Source organism: Neovison vison, chromosome 6, assembly GCF_020171115.1.
Source record: "Neovison vison isolate M4711 chromosome 6, ASM_NN_V1, whole genome shotgun sequence".
Taxonomy (NCBI): domain Eukaryota; kingdom Metazoa; phylum Chordata; class Mammalia; order Carnivora; family Mustelidae; genus Neogale; species Neogale vison.
Genome location: NC_058096.1, coordinates 13,165,572 through 13,185,055, shown reverse-complemented (window position 1 = coordinate 13,185,055; position 19,484 = coordinate 13,165,572). Strand labels below are relative to the sequence as shown.

The following is a 19,484-nucleotide window of genomic DNA, read 5'->3' as shown; positions in this document are numbered from 1 at the left end:
ACTTCATTGCATCTTCTCAAAAGGCCTTACTTATTATTCCCGCATCTGATAGTTTTTTGCCCAAAGTCACCCAGGTGAGGAGTGGAGCCCCGATACCTGGCTTGGACATCATCAGCACAACTTGCCCTTCGACACATGAATGGATAAAAGAAAACTGCAGCAAACACACACGTGCTAGAATATTCTTCGGCCTTAAAAAGGAAGGAAATCCCGGCTACAACATGGATGGACCCCAAGGAAATTATGCTAAGGGAAAGAAGCCAGTCACAAGATGACCATTATTACCGGATTCCACTTATGGGAGATCCCTAGAGTAGTCAAATTCATGGAGGCAGAAAACAGAATTGGGGCTGTGGGGCCGGGGGGTGGGGCCCATGTTGGGGGAGGAGGATGAGAGGTTGTTGCTTAACAGGTTTTCAAGATGGAAAGAGTTCTGGGGATGGACGTAGTGATGGGTGCCCAACAGTGTGAACGTGAACTACACACTCCAAAATGGCCAAGACGGTAAATGTCATGTGTATTTTTATCACAGTCAAACATGATTTGGGAAAGAAAAGGAGGGGAGAGGTCAAACACGGTCTCCTTTAACCCATATAAACTTGGAGGAACATACAGAAAGTTTTAATTATCCTAATACAGAAAGCTAGCATAGGAGAAGAAACAAAAAACACCGAGGACTCCCCTAATGGCTGGTACAGGAGAATTAAAAATTCCAACATAAAATCAGAAACCTGAGATCGGGGCTATTTTATAAAAATCTGCTCTCCAGCAAGAATACAGTCTAGTGTCCATTTTCTCTGCCCCCTCTTTGGATTCCCCACCATCTGCCCATTTTCCTTAGACCCCCTTTCTGAGAGAACTAAACCTCAAAAGGCCTGTCTGACTCGTCCTGGAACAGCACCACCCCTGCCCGGTCGGCTCGGAGGGCACCTGCCGCTTTCCCACTGACCACGGGGCTGTCGGTTGGTCACCCTGGAGGCTGACGTGCCTTTCGAGGCAAATGGGCTTGACTGGATCTCTGATCAGAAGCACTGTCTTGTTAAACCATGAACCCCTCCTCAACACCAGCCAGGACGCCCGGAACTCGGCGACCGGGAACAGCAGGACCAAAAAAGGACCAGGACACACAGGAGTGCGCGGTGGGCTCTTAGGCTCCGGGGGAGTATGACTACCAATGAAGGTGATGAGATCTCTTTCCATCAGCAAGGCACTTGTAAAAAAAAATCTTTTAAAGAAACGCCTTCACACCCATCTCTCTCCTGCCCAAGACCCCTGAACAGGCACGTTGAGCCCTTTTCACTCCCATTTTTCAGCGAAGCAACTAGAAGTCAGGGTTTGCCCAAGGTCAAACAACGAGCTGGCTGCAAAGTAGGAACTGGAAGCCGCCCATGTCATTCCTTCCGCTGCCCCTCCCTCCAGAGACAGGGCTGGCCGGCATCGCAAGGAACAGGAAATTGAAATGGCTCCTGGTAAGGTCGGAAGCCTGCCAACCCCCGCGAGAAGCTGACCAATGACCAGAGCCCGCCCTGAATCAAAGAGGCCTCCTCCGAGGAGCTTCCCACCTGCGGCACTGGAGAGACACCCCGAGAGTGTGCAACCCGCCGGGCCCATCTGTCCGGGGAGAGGAAGGAGGCTCAGCAGAAGCGAGACGCTATTCAAGAGCTGAGCTGGAGAGGCAGCAGGTCCCGAGTATGAACTTATCAGCTTTATTCTCACTCCTACCCACATCACCCCCCCAACACACACACACACACACACACACACACTCTCTCTCTCTCTCTCTCTCTCTCTCTCTCTCTCTCCCCTTCATCCCACCCCTGGCACCGAACTGGAAGAGGGGCGAAGCAGAGCTGAGATGAATCCCGGGGGGGAGGGGGTAGTAGCAGGTGCAGCCGCCGCCAGGCACTCAAAGATGGGAAGCTTGCAGGAGCAAAAGCATGCACTTGAACTCATGCACCATTTCCAAAATAGTGAAACAGATTTCAACCACTTTACCTGAGTTGTTTTTGCTCTTCTGCCTTGCATGCTGTTGCTATGGCTAATCTGTGGGTTGGTGGCACCTTCAGAAAGACAGTGAGACTTCCTACAGGGGAGTGTGTTGTAATTACTGTAGGGAAGAGACTCTTCGGCAGCAGCTGGTGGCATCTTATGGTTTGCAAGATCGGGAATATCAGACACCAGATTCCGACAGTAGCCTGCGAATTTGCTCCTGGGCCCCCCGTTTGCCGTCACCCCGGAGTTTTTCTGAGCATACAAGTCACCCAGGGAATTGGCACGCTGACAGCTGCTGAGCTGCCGGGGGCTCGCCCGGGGTTCCATGCCCCGAGCCTCCTCGCAGTCTTTCTCTTCGGTGGAACCCAAGATCTCTTCGTTGCTTGTTAAATGTTCTTGGCTCAGATCGGAGAGTGAGAATTCCAGGCTGTCCTCCCGCCAGATGTCTGCAGATTTGGAGCGTTTCTTCTTAAAGCTCGCCGTCTCCATGAAAGTGGGCCCGTTGGATGTGTAGGGATGCTGCCTCCTGCCTCCGTCAGCCAAATACGTAGTGTCATCCCCGTAGAGCCGGGTCTCCTCCGAGTCTGGCATGCTCTGCACAGAGGCGGCTGTGAGGACGATGCTGCTGTCCACGCTGGGAGTGACGGAAGAATCGGTGTACGACACGGGTCTCAAGCCCATATCCACTCGGTCCACCCAAATGGGGCTGCCGAAGTCCTCTAGGGTGCCCTCCTGGGAGAAGGGCTCCAGGCCATTCTCGGCCAGGGACTGCGGGATGCTGGGTGTGCTGCTGGATCGTGTGCTCACTTCAGAGTTCCTGTGGATCACCTTCCCCGAGGACGCGTGCCTCGTCCGCCGAGCCTTGTGCGACAGGCGCAGTGAGCGGGACGTGTGCTTCCGGCCCAGGCTGGCATGCTTTTCTCCATAAAACTCATGCTCTACATTTTGACTTTCTGCGTTTCCCATGGTTTTATGGTCTGCAGCATGGGGGGTGGGAGGAAAGAGAGGAGGGGAGAAGTGAGTCACGAATGGGTAGTTTAACAGAAAGAGCTCAGGGTGCGGGGCGGGCAGAGAGCTTGGTAAGGCGACAGGACACGATCCTCTGCCCACCCCATCCTCTGCACCTGCCCATCTGGCAGGTGCCTGGGCCCTTACACACTTGCAGGTGAGAACTGACGCCTCCACTGAGACGGGCCCTCCGCGATGTGAAATGAGAACCCAGGTAGACATGTAGAGAATTAAACGTGTCTGTGCCCAGAGGGTAGCTAGCTGCCCACAGGGCCCGCTGCCGTGCTGCCTTCACAGGGCTGCAAACCCTCGTGGTTCCCTCCAGCTCGGCTTCTCTCCAGACACCAAAAACCCTGAAAGCACAGCCGGACTTTCTTTTTTTTTTCTTTTTTTTTTAAGAGTTTATTTATTTATTTGACAGACAGAGATCACAAGTAGGCAGAGAGAGGGGGAAGCAGGCTCCCTGAGGAGAAGAGAGCCAGAGGCGGGGCTCGATCCTAGGACCCTGAGATCATGACCTGAGCCGAAGGCAGAGGCTTTAACCCACTGAGCCACCCAGGCACCCCACAAACGGACTTTCTGCTGGAAATGATAATGTGGTTCAAAAAGCAGTAACCAAACTCACTGGAGCATTTGACGACCTCCCTCCCTCCCAGTGTTTCCGTCTGACCCGGACTTTCATCTGTATTTCAAAATCAGGGGCGCCTGGGCGGCTCAGTCGGTTGAGCGAATGCCTTCGGCTCGGGTCATGATCCCGGACTTCTGGGATCGAGTCCCACATCGGGCTCCTGACTCTTTGGGGAATCTGCTTCTCCCTCTGACCTTCTCCTCGCTCATGTTCTCTCACTCATTTTCTCTCAAATAAATAAATAAAATCTTTTAAAAAAAATCAATCAAAACTTGAAACACTCAAGAGATTAATAAGTCCGATCAACTCTTCCTAGTTCATCCAGGTCAAAAGGAACAATGGGCATTTACCTAAAATTCAATTCAATGCCCCGGCATTCTGAAAACCTTAACTTTTGGTATTTCAGAGGGGGGCATGAAGTGGGAGGCAGGGAGAGGGAGATGAGCAAAACGAAAAGAAACCCCGCTCTCTGCTTAGCAGCAGACTAATGGGTTTATTTCTGGGAGCAAATCCAAACCAGGAACATTAATCTGGTACAGAGTGCCCTGCACACAGAAATTCACATTATGAAACCACTAAATGTAATTCAGCCTTTTGGGGCTACCCAGGTTAATTCAAGTCCTTCCTTCCCATTTTCCGGTCTCTCTCCCTGGCCTGGTGACTGTCGCCCACAGGGAGAAAGAAGAAAGACCTTCAAAGCTCAGGGACTGTGACTCTCCTAGCCTCTTCTCGATACTCTGTTCTTTCTCTGTACCATTCAAATTGTATGCGCTTAAGACACACACATAAAAGTGGCCAGAAAGGAAAAGAGGGAAAATATAGTAGCTGTATATATTCCTGCGCTGATGTTTCCAACCACCTACGTAGTCATTCATTCAGAAAATACATGAGCACCTACCATGCTGTAGAAGCCAGAGACACAGCAGCGAACAAAAGAGACACGCTCCCAACTCTCAAGAAACGGATACCGTAGCCATGGAAGGTAGACAAGAAAACAGTGAAAGGTACCAGGGGGGACACAGAGAACGAACTGACCAGGACCATAACAAAGAGTCGGGACTATCAGACACCTTCACACTGATCCGGAATCATTCTATAATCTCACACTCCGTCTAAAACACTCCATCAACTCAGACGAGCCCATCTTCATGGAAACCAAATCGGTGGCCGCAGGAAGGGAAAACCTCCATTTCGTGTTCCAGTGAGTTCGGAGGTAACTCACACAGGCACCAGATGTTACACTTTTCCCATACTGGAATATTCCCCACTGGGTCACACATCATGTGATTCTCAGAGGGAACTTTCCAAGCAGGACAATCTCCTTTTTCCCGGCAGCAAGTATATTTCAAAGCAGTTAATAAGCTCCTGCCTCTCTGGCTGGCGTCTTTAAGGGGCAAAGAAAAACAACAACAACAATTCAACTCACTAGAGGGGAAAGAAAAACATCCACTGTCCATACATGACCATTTGTGATCTATATCCTGAAGAATATTGTGTGCTACATTTTGAAAGTCAAATAAATAAGAAAGCGTTTCTTCTTCTTTTTTTTTTTTTGATTTATTTATTTTAGAGAAAGAGAGCACACATGTGAGTGCGAGGGGCAGAGAAAAGGGAGGGAGGGAGGGGGAGAGAGAGAGAGAGAGAGAGAGCGGCCAACGCCGGGCTCGATCTCACAACTCTGAGATCAAGACCTGAACCAAAAACCAAGAGTCAAACTCTTAACTGAAGGCGCCACACAGATGCTCCAACACATAAGCATATATTTTTTTTAAGATTGTATTTACTTATTTGACAGAGATCACAAGCAGACAGAGAGGCAGGCAGAGAGAGGAAGGGAAGCAGGTTCCCTGCTAAGCGGACAGCCCGATATGGGACTTGATCCCAGGACCCTGAGATCATGACCTGAGCCAAAGGCAGAGGCTTTAACCCACTGAGCCATCCAGGCAGCCCCACATAAGCATTTTAATACCTAAAGGCCATGGCCAATTCCTTAGAGTTCTTGATCTTTTAAAGTACATGTTAAGACACCTGAATGTGTCTATGTATCTGTATGTTTTTCCAATAAATAATAAAAAGCTTAGAACGAGTGTCAGCCATGGTTCCACTTTAAGAATCAACAGGTTTAGGGGCACCTGGGTGGCTCAGTGGGATAAGCCTCTGCCTTCCGCTCGGGTCATGATCTCAGGGTCCTGGGATCGAGTCGCACATCAGGCTCTCTGCTCAGCGGAGAGCCTACTTCCCCCCCTCTCTCTGCCTGCCTCTCTGCCTACTTGTGATCTCTGTCTGTCAAATGAATAAATAAAATCTTAAAAAAAAAAAATCAACAGGTTCAAGTTTAAAAGAAGGAAAAGAATGATGGCGGCAGAACTGCGTGTAAGACAAGCTAAACTGTGTCCTCACACCCACAAGGAGGACCCTTCTCTATTCTACGTATCAAAAGCCTGCAAATATAAATTGACAGGCATATTCCCAACTACACATTTTTTGGTGAGGCTCGTTTCTGCCAACAGAAAAGCAATCAAGTTAAAAGCCTCAGGAGAGGTTTCCTAAAGGAAATGGCCCCAACCTTCAAGAATTACAGCACCTAATGCATCACTCCGACGGGCCTGATATATTAATAGCATTTTTAGTAGCAGGATCCTTTCCAGCCGGCCAAGGTAGGAAAGAAGCCATTTTTATCTTCAGAACTAGAATTTAGAGACGAATGCCAAATCTCCTAAATCCTACCAAGAGAAATTCTCAGGGGGTGACCTACACAGAGTCGGCAGGAAGTCTGAAGCAAGTCAAAAAAAATCAGTTGCTGGGGACCTGCTGAAATAGCCCTTAATTTGAAAACTTTTCCTGAAAGGTTGGTGAGAACCACAAGGGCTCGTGTGGTGTTGGTGGGGGGACGCAGAAGTGAACAGAAGCACGAAAAATTAAAATTGCTCATGGATGGGGCGCCTGGGTGGCTCAGTGGGTTAAAGCCTCTGCCTTTGGCTCAGGTCATGATCCCGGGGGTCCTGGGATCGAGCCCCACGTCGGGCTCTCTGCTCAGCCTGCCTCTCTGCCTACTTGTGATCTCTGTCTGGCAAATAAATAAATAAAATCTTTTAAAAAATAAAAATAAATAAATAAAATGCTCGTGGCAGTCAACAGACACAATCTCCTCTTTCTGGGACAACCTCTTCCCCACGGGAATGTTGTGCCCCTCCAGAACACGGGCGAACTGGAAGTTCTAATCCTTTGCCTGTACAAAAAGGTAAAATGCTAGCTACTCCCATCATCTGAATACCTCCCTAGTCTCTGTTTAACCCCATCACTGACTTTATAGAAAACAAAAAACCCAGTTCGTAATTTACATCCACACCCGGTCTGTCCCCGTGAGTCAGGAAGGAACTTCGGGGTAGAAAGCAGCTTTCAGTTCCTCAGGAGCCTCTACCGAGGCTAGAAGTGTTTGACTCCAGACAGGAGATAGTCAGCAGTCATGCATTTTAGGAACAAAGCAGAAGGTGAGTGATCAGTAGTACCTCACCAACGCGATCATCACACTGTTGCGAGGTGAGAAAACAGAGATCAAGGTCAGACTGAAATGCAAAAACCAGGGCAGAAATGAAAAAGAAGAAGAAGAAAAAAAAGAAATTACAAAGAAGAGCGTCAGAATAAGAGTACTCAGCCTCTAGCCGGAAACTGTCTCCAGTTTTAAACTCATTAAAACTATCACTTCCTGATGTAGCATGATAGTGGTTCCAAATAAGTTGCATTTTCAGGGAGCACTTAGCGGGAGGGGGATTAGGCAAGAGGTATTGGACAAGATTTTTTCACAAGAACAACCCTCAGTATTTAGACCTCAAATCTGGCTTCTCATACTTTCTTTTCAAAGGTCTAAGTTCTGGCTACCTGAGCCTGCCCCAGGGCCTTTGCCCATGCTCTTCTTTCTGCCTACAACCGTCCTTCACTACCTCACTCACATTCCAGTTCGTTCTGACTTTGACTCAAATACTGTCTTCTCAGGGTGACCTTCCCTGACCTCTATCCAAAATGACAGCCCCCCCCCCACCAACAGAGCTCAATCCTTACCTCTCTTCTTTTCTTTTCCTCCTTAGCCTTTATTACAACCAGAACACAAAATATATTTCACTTACTTAACTTTTTTATTCTCTGTCCTTCCCCACCAGAACAGAAGCTTCAGGAGGGCTAAAAGTTCTGCTTGTCTCATTTACTGCTATATCCTCAGTGCCTAGAACACCACCTGAAAGGTAAAAGGTGCTCGGCGGCAGAACACTGAGCAAGTGAATGACAAACTCAACTTTAACCTAGAATGCAGAAATTCATACAACCACAATAAAAAGGAGGTGAGAATGGGATCACGACACAAATTAGGAACAATACCACAGTGTGGACTAGAGAAAACCACAACATCAGACTTAACTATGCTAGCCCCTTCCATCAGATGTCTCGAGGACACAGCGGTCATCAACGTGCCTGTCACTTGGGCTCCCTTCCACCTGAAGGTCCCTCATCCCAGACCACTCGCCCCTGCTCCACTCTGCTCCCCACCCCCAATTACCTGGCCAAAGATTGAAGGCCTTGCTTTCGCCTCATTTCACTTCTTGCCCTCAATTCTTCCCTGCCTCCTCTTTTGAGAGCTGTCCCTACAGAATTCAGAGTTCAGAGCGTACCCCTCCCCATTGTCTAGGTGGACAGTGCAGACGTACTCGGCCTCAGAGACCCAGACAAAATGGAGGCAAGGGAGACATAGTGGCATGGTGGCACCCTGAGTAGGGGGTCACCTCACAGTGGTGTGGGGTCAGAAAATCTAGAGTCTTGGGGCCAGAACTCAAGGACACTAGAGGCAGTGTGGCTTTTTCTACCACCATGACCTTTCTCTTAAAGCAATGAGTTAAACTTTTCAGGTAATCCAAGTATATTCCTTGAAATCCACCAAGTTAAATACACAGTGAGTAAGTGAAAAAGTATCTGAAGGAAACTGATCAATAAGAACAGCCATTAGGTTGTACATCATCTGTACAATGTCTTGTGAATCTCTAATTATTTCAAAATTTAAAAAGCAAAGCGTTAAATACCTGAAAGAGTCTGGTTAAACAGAATTTCTCTTTAAAAGTGAGAATTTTTCAGGCCGCCTGGGTGGCTCAGGCAGTTCAGTGTCCAACTCTTGATTCTGAATCAGGCCGTGATCTCAGGGTGGTGAGACTGAGCCCACGTTGAGTTCCTTGCTGGGCACAGAGCCTGCTTAAGACTCTCTCTCTCTCTCTCCCTCTGTACCCCTCTCCACTCACACGTTTGCTCTCTCTTTCAAAAAAATAAAAAGGAGAGTTCTTCAAAATGAAACATTTTAAAATCTGCTTTTATAGCTGAAACATTCTAATATAGTTTAAAACATTCTAATAGAGTCTCAACAAATCAGGCAATAAAAAATAAGCGTGCTATCGGGACACCTGGGTGGCTCAGTTGGCTTAGTATCCAACTCTTGATTTCAGCTCAGGTCATGATCTCCGGGTCGTGGGATCGAGTCCCGCATCAGGCTCTGTGCTGGGTGTGGGAGTCTGTTGGGAGATTCTCTCTCCCCTTCTTCCTCTGCCCCTCCCCGTATTCACCCTCTAATACATAAATAAATCTTTAAAAAAAAAATACGCATGCATTGAGCATCACTTAGCATCTCTTACCCGGAAACACAAAGTAAGCACAGACAAGTGGTCCAAAGGGAAGTGAAACAAAGAGGTAGAGCTGATTAACCGGGGCGGCGCTTCTGTCTCCATAAAGCAATGAACGAAATGGAACTCGGCACCAGGACTGACTTTTCTCTGACTGAGAAAAGACTGAAGAACTTGGGGCCGAAGAAAATAGCAATTGTCCAAAGATTCCAAAGTTCAAGCACAAGCATGCTGTGTGGGGAAGTCAAAACCGGAAGAAGCGGGACGCCTGGGTGGCTCAGTTGGTTGGACGACTGCCTTTGGCTCAGGGCGTGATCCTGGAGTCCCGGGATCGAGTCCCACATCGGGCTCCCAGCTCCATGGGAAGTCTGCTTCGCTCTCTGACCTTCTCCTCGCTCATGCTCTCTCTCACTGTCTCTCTCTCTCAAATAAATAAATAAAAAATCTTTAAAAAAAAAAAAAAAACCGGAAGAAGCTGCTCATGCAAGACTGATTTTCCCGGTTCCTCTCTCCCAGTCTTATGTGGAAGTACACCTCTGACACAGGTGAGCAAAAATTCCCAAGATGCACCCGTTGTTCCGGCCAAAGAACCAAGAAGAGTGGCCCCTGCCAACCAAGGAATGAGGGGGGGTCTCCGAGCAAAGAGAGCTGGAGAAGCCAATCTACCAGCGCTGTGTACGAATCCATACAAGTCCCGGGCTCACCCGCCTCAGATGCCCAGCCTCAGACCGACCCAAGCAAGACGGTAAAGGCCCTGGGAGCTGAGTTACTACATAAAACCACTGCCAACCTCCCAGACTGCCACGCAAGTGGCCTATGTGTGGGACCTGGCTGGGTCAACTGCCTGCTAAAACAGCAAAAAAAGAAAACCATCGTTTTCCAGATGATTTTAACAGGAACTCAAGTCTCCCAATATGACACTTAAAATGTCCACAATGTGTTCCAAAGAACCCAGAAATTCTAACCAGCTCTCCAGGGAAAAGGCAATCCATAGACGTCGATCCTAAAGTGACCCAGATGTTAGAGTAGCAAAGACTTCTAAATGATTGAATCACATGATTGAAACTGCAGACCAATATATTCTGGGACTCACATGCTAGGAAATGTACACAAAGCACATCCAAATTCATCAATGAAGTGGGAAAAAAAAATTCTTCAATATTAAAATTTTTTTTCTCTGGGTTCCCCAGGTGGCTCAGCTGGTTAAGCATCTGACTCTTGATTTTGGCTCAGGTCATGGTCTCAAGGTCATGAGAAAGACCCTGTATCCAGTTCTGCACTGGACATGGAGCCTGCTTAAGAGTCTCTCTCTCTTCTCTCTACCTCTGCCCCTTTCCTGTTACACACAAGTGCACTCTCTCTAAAAAAAATAATAAGTAAAATGTTTTTCTTTAGAAATTCCCTCTCCAAAAAATAAAATAAAATGAAGCCACTACTCTAACTATGCTCCCCAAGTAAAGGTAAGCACTCTTGAAATAAATGAAAAGCTTAACTGTTCACAATGTCTATATAAAAGCATTATGAACATCAGTGATTATACAGGAGTAGAGAAACAGAACACAAAGAAAAAAGAAAGGCAAGACCTGGACGACCCAACACAAATCATGCAAATGGTGTCTCTCATCACACTGTTACATTTTCTCTGTATTACATGAGAAAACTTTCTAGTTCATAGAAAGCCACCCCATGGCCAAGGTCTCTGGGCAGAGAGGAACAAACAAAAATACTCTTGTAACTTCAGACTGTTCAGAGGGAAAACAGCAACAGAAAGAAGAAGATACAAAGGAACTAGAAATAACCTCATCACCTTGAGAACTAAGGAGCCTAGAATATTTTTTATGGTCCGGAAGTCGGATTTCCTAGATGAGACCAGCAGTTCAAGCTGTCCCCAAACAGAGACCAGAGTGACACACGCTTTCCCTAGTCTTCCCATTCTTTGTGATCCAAGCCCAGCCTTGTGGGTCAGCCTGCTAAGGCTTGCCCTGTTCAGAAGTAGATAATCAAAAAAGATCATTCTACTGTAGGACCAAACATCAGTGGAGCAAAACTCTTCTTCCTCTCAGAAGTAAAAACTTCTATTTGAGGGATGGCTCGGTGGCTCAGTGGTTAAGCATCTGCCTTTGGCTGTCATGATCTCGGGGTCCTGGGATCGAGTCCCACATCAGGCTCCTTGCTCACCGCGGAGCCTGCTTCTCCCCCTGCCTGCTCTGCCTGCCGGTCCCCTGCTTGTGCTCGCTCTCTCTCTGACAAATAAATAAAATCTCAAAAAACAAAAAAATAAAAAACAACACTTCTATTTGAGGTGCACAACCAAGAAAATGGTTTTGAGCAGGTTAAAATTTTAAGAATATTAATAATATGTTCACTTTCTCTCTCTCAATTTTAAGAATATTAATAATATGTTCACTTTCTCTCTCTCTCTCTCTCTCTCTCTCTCTCTCACACACACACACACACACACGTGCACACACACGCGCTAGACCTGTATAATAATTTTAAAAGCAATCATTCTGGATAGAGTGATTGTGGGTAATTTCAATTTTTCAAAACTTACACTTTTGGCGGCGGGGGGGTATTTTCTAAAGTTTCTGCACTGAACTGTAATTGATTTTAAGGAAAGGCAAATAAATAAAACATGTTAACATGCTTTAAGTCCCTGGGTTTTTTGGATAATTGAAGAGAGTGAGGATGTGGGCACTGGGCTGACAGCTACAACAAACGACACCAAACCCAAACTCGTAACAGATGGCTGGGAAAAATTACCTAAGGTAAAGAAAATACTATCTAGCTTGGATTTAATCATGCTTTCTCAACAGCACTTTGCTTGACCTCCTTACATGGCGTCTGCTGCGTGGTTATTTGCACAGTGACACACTTGTCTTGCTTCGTATGGACCCCCTTCCCACCTTATTATAATGGCCTAGTGGCAGGGACCCTGCCGTACCCAACCCCTGTCTCGGTCACCTAAATACATAGATCTCCTCAGCGGGAGTGTTCCCCATGCAGACTCCCTTAAAACAAGGGCTCTTCAAATACATAAAACATCAGAGCTCATTAGTGGGCCCCAAATGACCCAATTCATATCACATTCAAGACAAAAGTGAACTCCCAAAGCAAGGTTCCTCAGTCACTGGTGAGGACCTTGCAAAATCCAAGAATAAGGCATTTAATGATGCACAGAAATTATAATTATTAATAATGTGATTTTTCACTCCCCTGAGGTATTTAAAAACTTATTAAAATAAACATAATGATCGCCCTTCTATGACTTGAAAACAGACCTCCAAATTTGCAGGAGAAAGGATGAAATGTATTTATTTCAAAGTTAAATTTGAAGCGAAAATCACAAGACAACAGATTGCAAATTTAAAATTAGCTTCTAGTGGGAGGTCTTGGTTTCAAGCCTGTTTTTTCTCTACTGGAGGCTGAGCTTGAAGACAGGGGTGGGGTAGGGGGTGGGGGGGGTAGCTAAGATTAAACTGAGACAAAGTTCTGAAAGTTTTTGCTAAATCTTTACAAACCCATGAGAAGTGTTTTGCCAAGTCACACGCAAACACCCCTAACACAAGAGACTAAACAGGAAAGTTTTGCAACAAATAAAAGATGATCTTTGATTTAGAAAGATTATTATTTTGACTGTATTTATTTTGCTTTTTAGAGATCACCCAAACCAGAAACAAAATATATCATTGTTTTGAAGTTCAGATTTGCAGCTAGGTTAGTCTTTTTCAAAATAATCCAATAAAAAGATGGCGAAGCTCAGGGATAAATTTAAAAGACCCTGAGGGCAATTCACAGGGGAGAGAAAAGATCTCATAGGTACCGGCTTCTTCTTTTCTTTTCTTTTCTTTTTTTTAAGTTTGAATGCTAATGCTTTTGAATTCTTAGCTGGGTGTAATGCTAATCCAAAGAAGTGGTTCCAAATTCTTTTTCCCACGAGCTACATGCAACCCGGCAATTCCAATTACACTAAAACGTATCAGTCCCACCACTTTGGAAGCGTTTCCACTGATTCATGCGGATGTATATGGGCTCAAAACGACTCATAACAAACCTACCTTACAAGGCAACAGTGGTTCCCAGCCCAACTTGCCCCAAGAGCACTGTGGCATTTAGATATGGAGATGGGAAATGGCGTCAGGATGAACAGCAGCAGGGACTCGGAAAGGGTCAGCACCTGCCCCTCGGGGAGGCCATCATCGTCTCCTGTGAGTGTCTAAGGATGTGCCGAAAACCTGCAAAGGACGGAAAAGAGAAAGGAAGGGGTCAGCCAGAACACAGAACACGGGCCTTTTCCAGGGAGCCCTTTCTCCTTAATTCTCTGACATCCATTCTGTGTGTGATACCAAGCCCCAAATCTAACAGCACAATCTTCAGCTCCAGGTAGAGAGTGCAGACATAATCAGATCCCTACATAAATACAAGCATAGCCCTACTGACGGTAAGAACCAGTCCTACAGACCAAATGATCATTTCCCCCTATTTCTATGGAGAAAAGTAGCAGCTAACAGAAACGGGCTCCTGTGGAAATATTCCCATGGCTCCCTCTTCATCTTCAAAAGGTCTCAACGAACAGAGATAATCAATAAAAGGAAACAAGGGAGTCTTGGTTATTATCCAAACAGCCTCATTTATGACGAAAGTTGAAGAAAATGTCAAAAAACGGTGAAACAAAACAAAACAACAACAACAAAAAAAACGCAAAACACACAGAGTTCATCGCATACACGTTCTCCGCTGGCCAGACATCAAATTCAGAGGCAAGTCGTGAAAAATATGCACAGAAAAGAACTTAGTGAAATACCTAAACTGCTTTTTAGCACAGAAGATACATGGACAAGGACGGCTGCAGGAACAAGCAATGTTTAAAAAAAAAAAAAAATGATTAAAAAAAATGATATCATGGGCAACTGGGTGGCTCAGTGGGTTAAGCCGCTGCCTTTGGCTCAGGTCATGATCTCAGGGTCCTGGGATCGAGTCCCGTGTCAGGCTCTCTGCTCGGCAGGGAGCCTGCTTCCCTCTCTCTCTCTCTCTCTACCTGCAAAATAATATTAAAAATGGTATTTTTTTAAAAGGGGGGGGGAAGCCTGCATTCTGAGATGAAACTGCAAATACTAAGGAAGAAAGACAGTCTGGGGGTCCCATAGGGAGGGGGTACTGCACCTTATCGCCCTCCTCCCGGACATCCCTCTGTGGGGCTGCCCACTGCCACCACCCACTGCTGCTGGTTCCAGCAAGGTGTGAGCCCGGGGTGCCCAACACTTTGAACAGGAACCCAGAGAAAACTGCCTACTTTGTGGAAGGCAGCCCCACAGAAGCAGTCAATAAATAAATGCACACATCCACAGAGAACAGAACAATCAGAGAAGTTGCGATTCTTCCTTATCTCAGAAAACGTACTATTTAACCTGAAGTGGGTGACTCACGCTTTGCAAGGAAGGGAGCCCGCGTTCTCAGCCATACCCCATTATTACCCTACAATACGTGCCCTTTCCATAATTCCCCCATTGCTAGCTTGTTCTCTCTCTTTTCCTAGGCATCCTCCTGAAGCTGTTCTCTGCGAATTTTCAAATTTTCAAAGCAGTTCCTGAATTGCCTAGGAACTGGCAGAAATTAATAAGCAACAGCCCATTTATATTGAAATGGACTCATTACGGTGCCAGCTGCCAATAATTTGCAAGGCTGGATTCTTGCTGGCAAATGGGGGCCCGCGGGCAGCTGCCCTTCCACCTGCTCCCCAGAAGCTGATAATGCATTTTCTTATACTTTAAAAGAAGAACGTATTCTACCTTCCAGAACTATAATTTTTCTCCATCTACAGCCTTCTAATTCCTGAGCAGAAGAACGATATGGGGAAGAGGATGAGAGTTACAGGGCTTTTTTTTTTTTTTTTAAATAAAACACTGCAGGAAAACAAAATTGAGTTGGTAGAATTTTTGTTTGATATGGGTGGGGAAAAAAAAATGCTCCCTGTGACCCCAGCAGTGGAATTGACCTGTGACGTGGATGAATGAAGAGCCTCATGGATTTTTGCAATCTGCAGCCAAGCCAAGCCAACATGCCAAGCAGTACTCGTTTTGCCCAGAGTGGTTGACTCCACCATGGCCCCTGAGAACAATTAGCAGACTCTGAGTTTTCTTCAAGAACTGCAAAGAATTCAGGTTCAATAGAAGGCAGCTATGCACCAAGTTCATGGCTGGGGGTTGGAGCCTCAGTCTTAATACTTGCATGAGGTCAAATCTTGGCCTCACCACTCACTTGGGTGATCTGGGGGCAAACTCTCCGTATCACCCCTCTGCAACAGAATAGCTCCTAAACCACTGGGTTATCATGAGCACTAAAGACCATCTGTGTTACATGACTAGCTTAGCGCCTACCATGACATCACTTTGCAAAAACGTTAGCTACGATTCCACCATTACTTGGCATTTGTAAATTGTAAGAAGTACACCATAGGAGGCCACTGTTACTGGGACTTCCTGCAAACAGGGTGCCTAACTCAATGAAGGTGGGTCCGTGTGATAAGCGGGATGACACGAGTCACCTTAAATTTGTTACGGGGCAACAAGGGAGTTGACTGACACAGCTGGAAGATGGGATCTAGCCAACTCGTCACGGCACACAACACCACTGTGATGCAATCCGGCAACAGCAGCGGCCTGCTTATGTTACACTCATGGGGCATGAACGCTGACTGTACCGTGTTTTCCAGTCTCATTCTGATTCACCGTCAACTCCTACAGTCCATCTCTGGGTCAGGTGTCAAGCAGCTTTCACAGGGAAATGTGAGGGCTGGAAGTGGGGGAAGGAATTACCAAAACTCATCTCTGGCTTCTTATACTTGCCAAAATGGACAAGGTGGAGGGGTTCCACGGCCCCAACCTTCCAGTCTGAGGTGAGCTGACAATATGACAGATGTCAGAAATACTGTGTCCATGACAGTGGACCTATAGCTTTTCCTAAAAAGTCTCCCAGACCAGAACTTTCTTTTTCACCTTCAAAAAACACTCGTAAGGAACATCCTGTCATTTTTAAGTCCTTGCAAGTTCCAGAGACCAAAGCATATAGAAAAAGGGACACTGTACATGCCCTCCAAATACCCAGGCTCATGCACCAAGCTATCATACTTATATGACCCTGGGCAAGTACAATCAACAGGAAAAATGAGGACGTAAGATTATCAACCTTACTTACCTACCTAAAAAGATTGTTAAAAGACAGAGAATCAACACGAACCATTACACAAACTATAGAATGCTGCCTACGTATGTTAACTCCTAACTCTGTTCATTATGACTTCACTGCCCAAAACTGTTCCACAGTTAGTCAAATAATGAGAATCTGGAAGTTTCCCCTCACCATGAACCTTAAAAATGAGTAGCAGAGGGAAGGAGGCTGTAGAGGTCTTGGACCAAAACCCTGAACAAGTCAGAATCCTGAATGTTTACTTTAAAAGTAATAAGCACCAAAAAAATTTAGTTTTCAGTATTCATACTTAAGTCTAAAAATCTGTATTGGATGGATGGATGGATGGATGGATGATCGGTCCAGGGCACTGAAAAATTTTACATGATTCAAAAATTAAAGAAAATTCACTGGTCATCTTTTTTTTTTTTTTTTAAAGATTTTATTTATTTATTTGCCAGGCAGAGATCACAAGTAGGCAGAGAGGCAGGCAGAGAGAGAGGAGGAAGCAGGCTCCCCACTGAGCAGAGAGCCCGATATGGGGCTCTATCCCAGGACCCTGGGATCATGACCTGAGCCGAAGGCAGAGGCTTTAACCCACTGAGCCACCCAGGCGCCCCACTGGTCATCTTTTTTACATATTTTTTTTAACTATTTATTCAACAAAGGACTCAGTAGTGAGGGACTTTCAAATATATACAATCTAGGGGCGCCTGGGTAGCTCAGCCACTTGAGTGTCCGACTCTTGGTTTTGGCTCACGTCGTAATCTCAGGGTCATGAGATTAAGCCCCACGTCAGGCTCCATGCTCCCTCCCTCTCCCTCTGCCCCTCCCCCGCTCATGCGTGCACACTCCTCCGCTCTAAAATAAATAAAATCTTAAAAAAAAAAAAGACACATAATCTAAAATAGAAGAAATTACTAACGCCCCCCAAACCCAAAAGAAACCCAAAGGATAGAGGGAATACGGGTAACCAGTATACCCTATCAAGCTATGCAACCAGTTCTATTATAGTAAGCTTTACAACAGCCAACTCAAACTGAGAAAACATGGCGGTTGTAAAATTCACAATTCCTAATCAAATGGTCAGAAGAAGGATGAATGTTTTTGGTACCAAGACCAGACAGAAATCTCCACAGTGGTTCTCCGAGGTCACTGTGATGATAAGCAATGCTCTGGGCCATCTCCTTCCACATGGGCTCAGTGACACACTTCACAGCGATGTGTCTTCTTGAGGAATGATTAAAAAAGAAAACCACAACTCGGTAGCAGAAGTTCTGAAGAAGTAGAATACTGCTTAAGAGTAGAGAGGCTGCATAACCCTCCAGGAAACTGTCCTTAATCCCTGTTTGCTCTCCAGAGTCCTGAGGGGTTGGAAACGCAGGGTTGGGTCATGTGACAGGATGGCCACCCTCATATGGCGTGAGGTGAGGGATCCACCAGGAGAGAGCTTGTCCACTCTACCCCAGTGAAGATGTGCCACACCTTCCCTCCCAGGAGAACCATGTGAGGACTCAAGACAGGAGCAAGATTTTTAGCACAGATGGATGGGTGATGACAGGGGCTCCAAAGTCCTACTCCCTAGAGCATGGATGACGTGGCTTTGGCCCAATGGTGTTTTTGCGACAGGTAAAAACAGATACCCTTATCAGTTGAACAAAATCCCTGAAAGTTCCCATATCCCAACACCACACTAGTTTTGAGCAATGCTATTTCCTAGTACATCCAAGTGTATCCCAAGGTAACTGAGGAAACATGTTCATAGAACCAGTATTTTCAAGCCAGCTATAAGTCAAGAAAGCTCTACTAAAATAATAACTTCAATTTTAGAACAGTGAATCTTTGGCAATACTTAACCAACAGGTTCAGCAGGGACAGACATTACCATATTTCATAGGAGTAAAGTCAGTGTGTTTCAAAGTGAAGTAACACGTTCTACCCCAACTCAGTGCGATCTACCATTTATGGAATGCTTACTATCTGTCTGGCAGGGTGTCAGTGGCTTGAGGCCAAAATACTCTTCTAAGTTTCCCTCGGTTCTTGGTGTTTATTGTCTTGCAGCTATGGTTGGACACTGGCAACGGCCAATGCATCCAACTCCAACATTGCATCACTCGCTACGGAGCTCCCTCCCAGCTTCGTCCAAGAAAGTCTGGAGACTGCCGGTCCCAGAGGGCTGTGTCCACAGCTGGCCATCCAATCTCCCAAACGCCCCCACGGACTGGCTCAACAAGGGCCCAAATGAGGCCCAACTGACCAAAGTGGATTTAACAGCTTCTTCAGGACTGACCACGAGAACCACATGATTTCTCAAAAATCTAAGTAGTATCATTCCCACTAAGAAATGGCAAAGCTACCAAACACTTGAGAATTCCACCCAACATTCCAAGAGGAGTGACCATGTGCTGTGAGAGCTCACTCAGCTCCAGGCTCCCAGATCCCAAAATTCTCAACTTCAAGTTTGAGTCATGTCAAAAAAGCACACCCATGTCACTACAAGAGAGAATGAGACATCTGATTCCCAAGGATCATAGAAGAGGAGCAGACCACAGTTAACGGCTAATGCTGAAATCTGTCCTTCAGCATTCCGCCATGCTGAATGTTCCAGTGAGGGAACTAGGTGCCTGTGAGAGGACAGTACTCTGTTCAAAGTGCTTCCACAGCCCCTGTGAGACCCACCAGAGTGTACAATCCTTAAACTGCTCCCCAGAATTATCTTCTCCAAAACACATCAATTGCCTTAGTTAGATTTCCAACAACGTCTTTTCCAAAGTCCTGCCATCCAGGTCCCTCTCCCTGGGCAGACCTGCCTCCTGTTCCCACACAGCTGTATAGAAGCCTCCCCAGGGACAGGAAGAAGCCCCAGATCCCAAAACTACTGGGACAAGGGGTGTGGGTTAGGGCAGCTCCTCTTTCACTGTCAAAGACTACAGCTCCAGAGGGGGACTTTGGTTCTAGTTCTTTCTGGCTTTCCACACCTGCTGTTTATAACCAGGAGACTGACTGAAGGGTGGTCC

General features: G+C 46.3%; 1 protein-coding gene across 2 annotated transcripts in view; it reads right to left on the bottom strand.

Annotated features, from left to right (window-relative positions):
* Positions 1 to 19,484, bottom strand: part of TIAM1 (TIAM Rac1 associated GEF 1) — a 202,566-nt gene that overhangs the window by 130,922 nt on the left and 52,160 nt on the right. For both annotated transcript variants that reach the window (XM_044251032.1, XM_044251033.1), the window contains exons 2-3: positions 13,341 to 13,517; positions 1,996 to 2,969 (exon numbers count right to left, since the gene is read on the bottom strand). In XM_044251032.1, coding sequence (XP_044106967.1) covers positions 1,996 to 2,958 — 963 coding nt within the window. In that variant the 5' untranslated portion in view covers positions 2,959 to 2,969; positions 13,341 to 13,517. The remainder of the gene's footprint in view (positions 1 to 1,995; positions 2,970 to 13,340; positions 13,518 to 19,484) is intronic.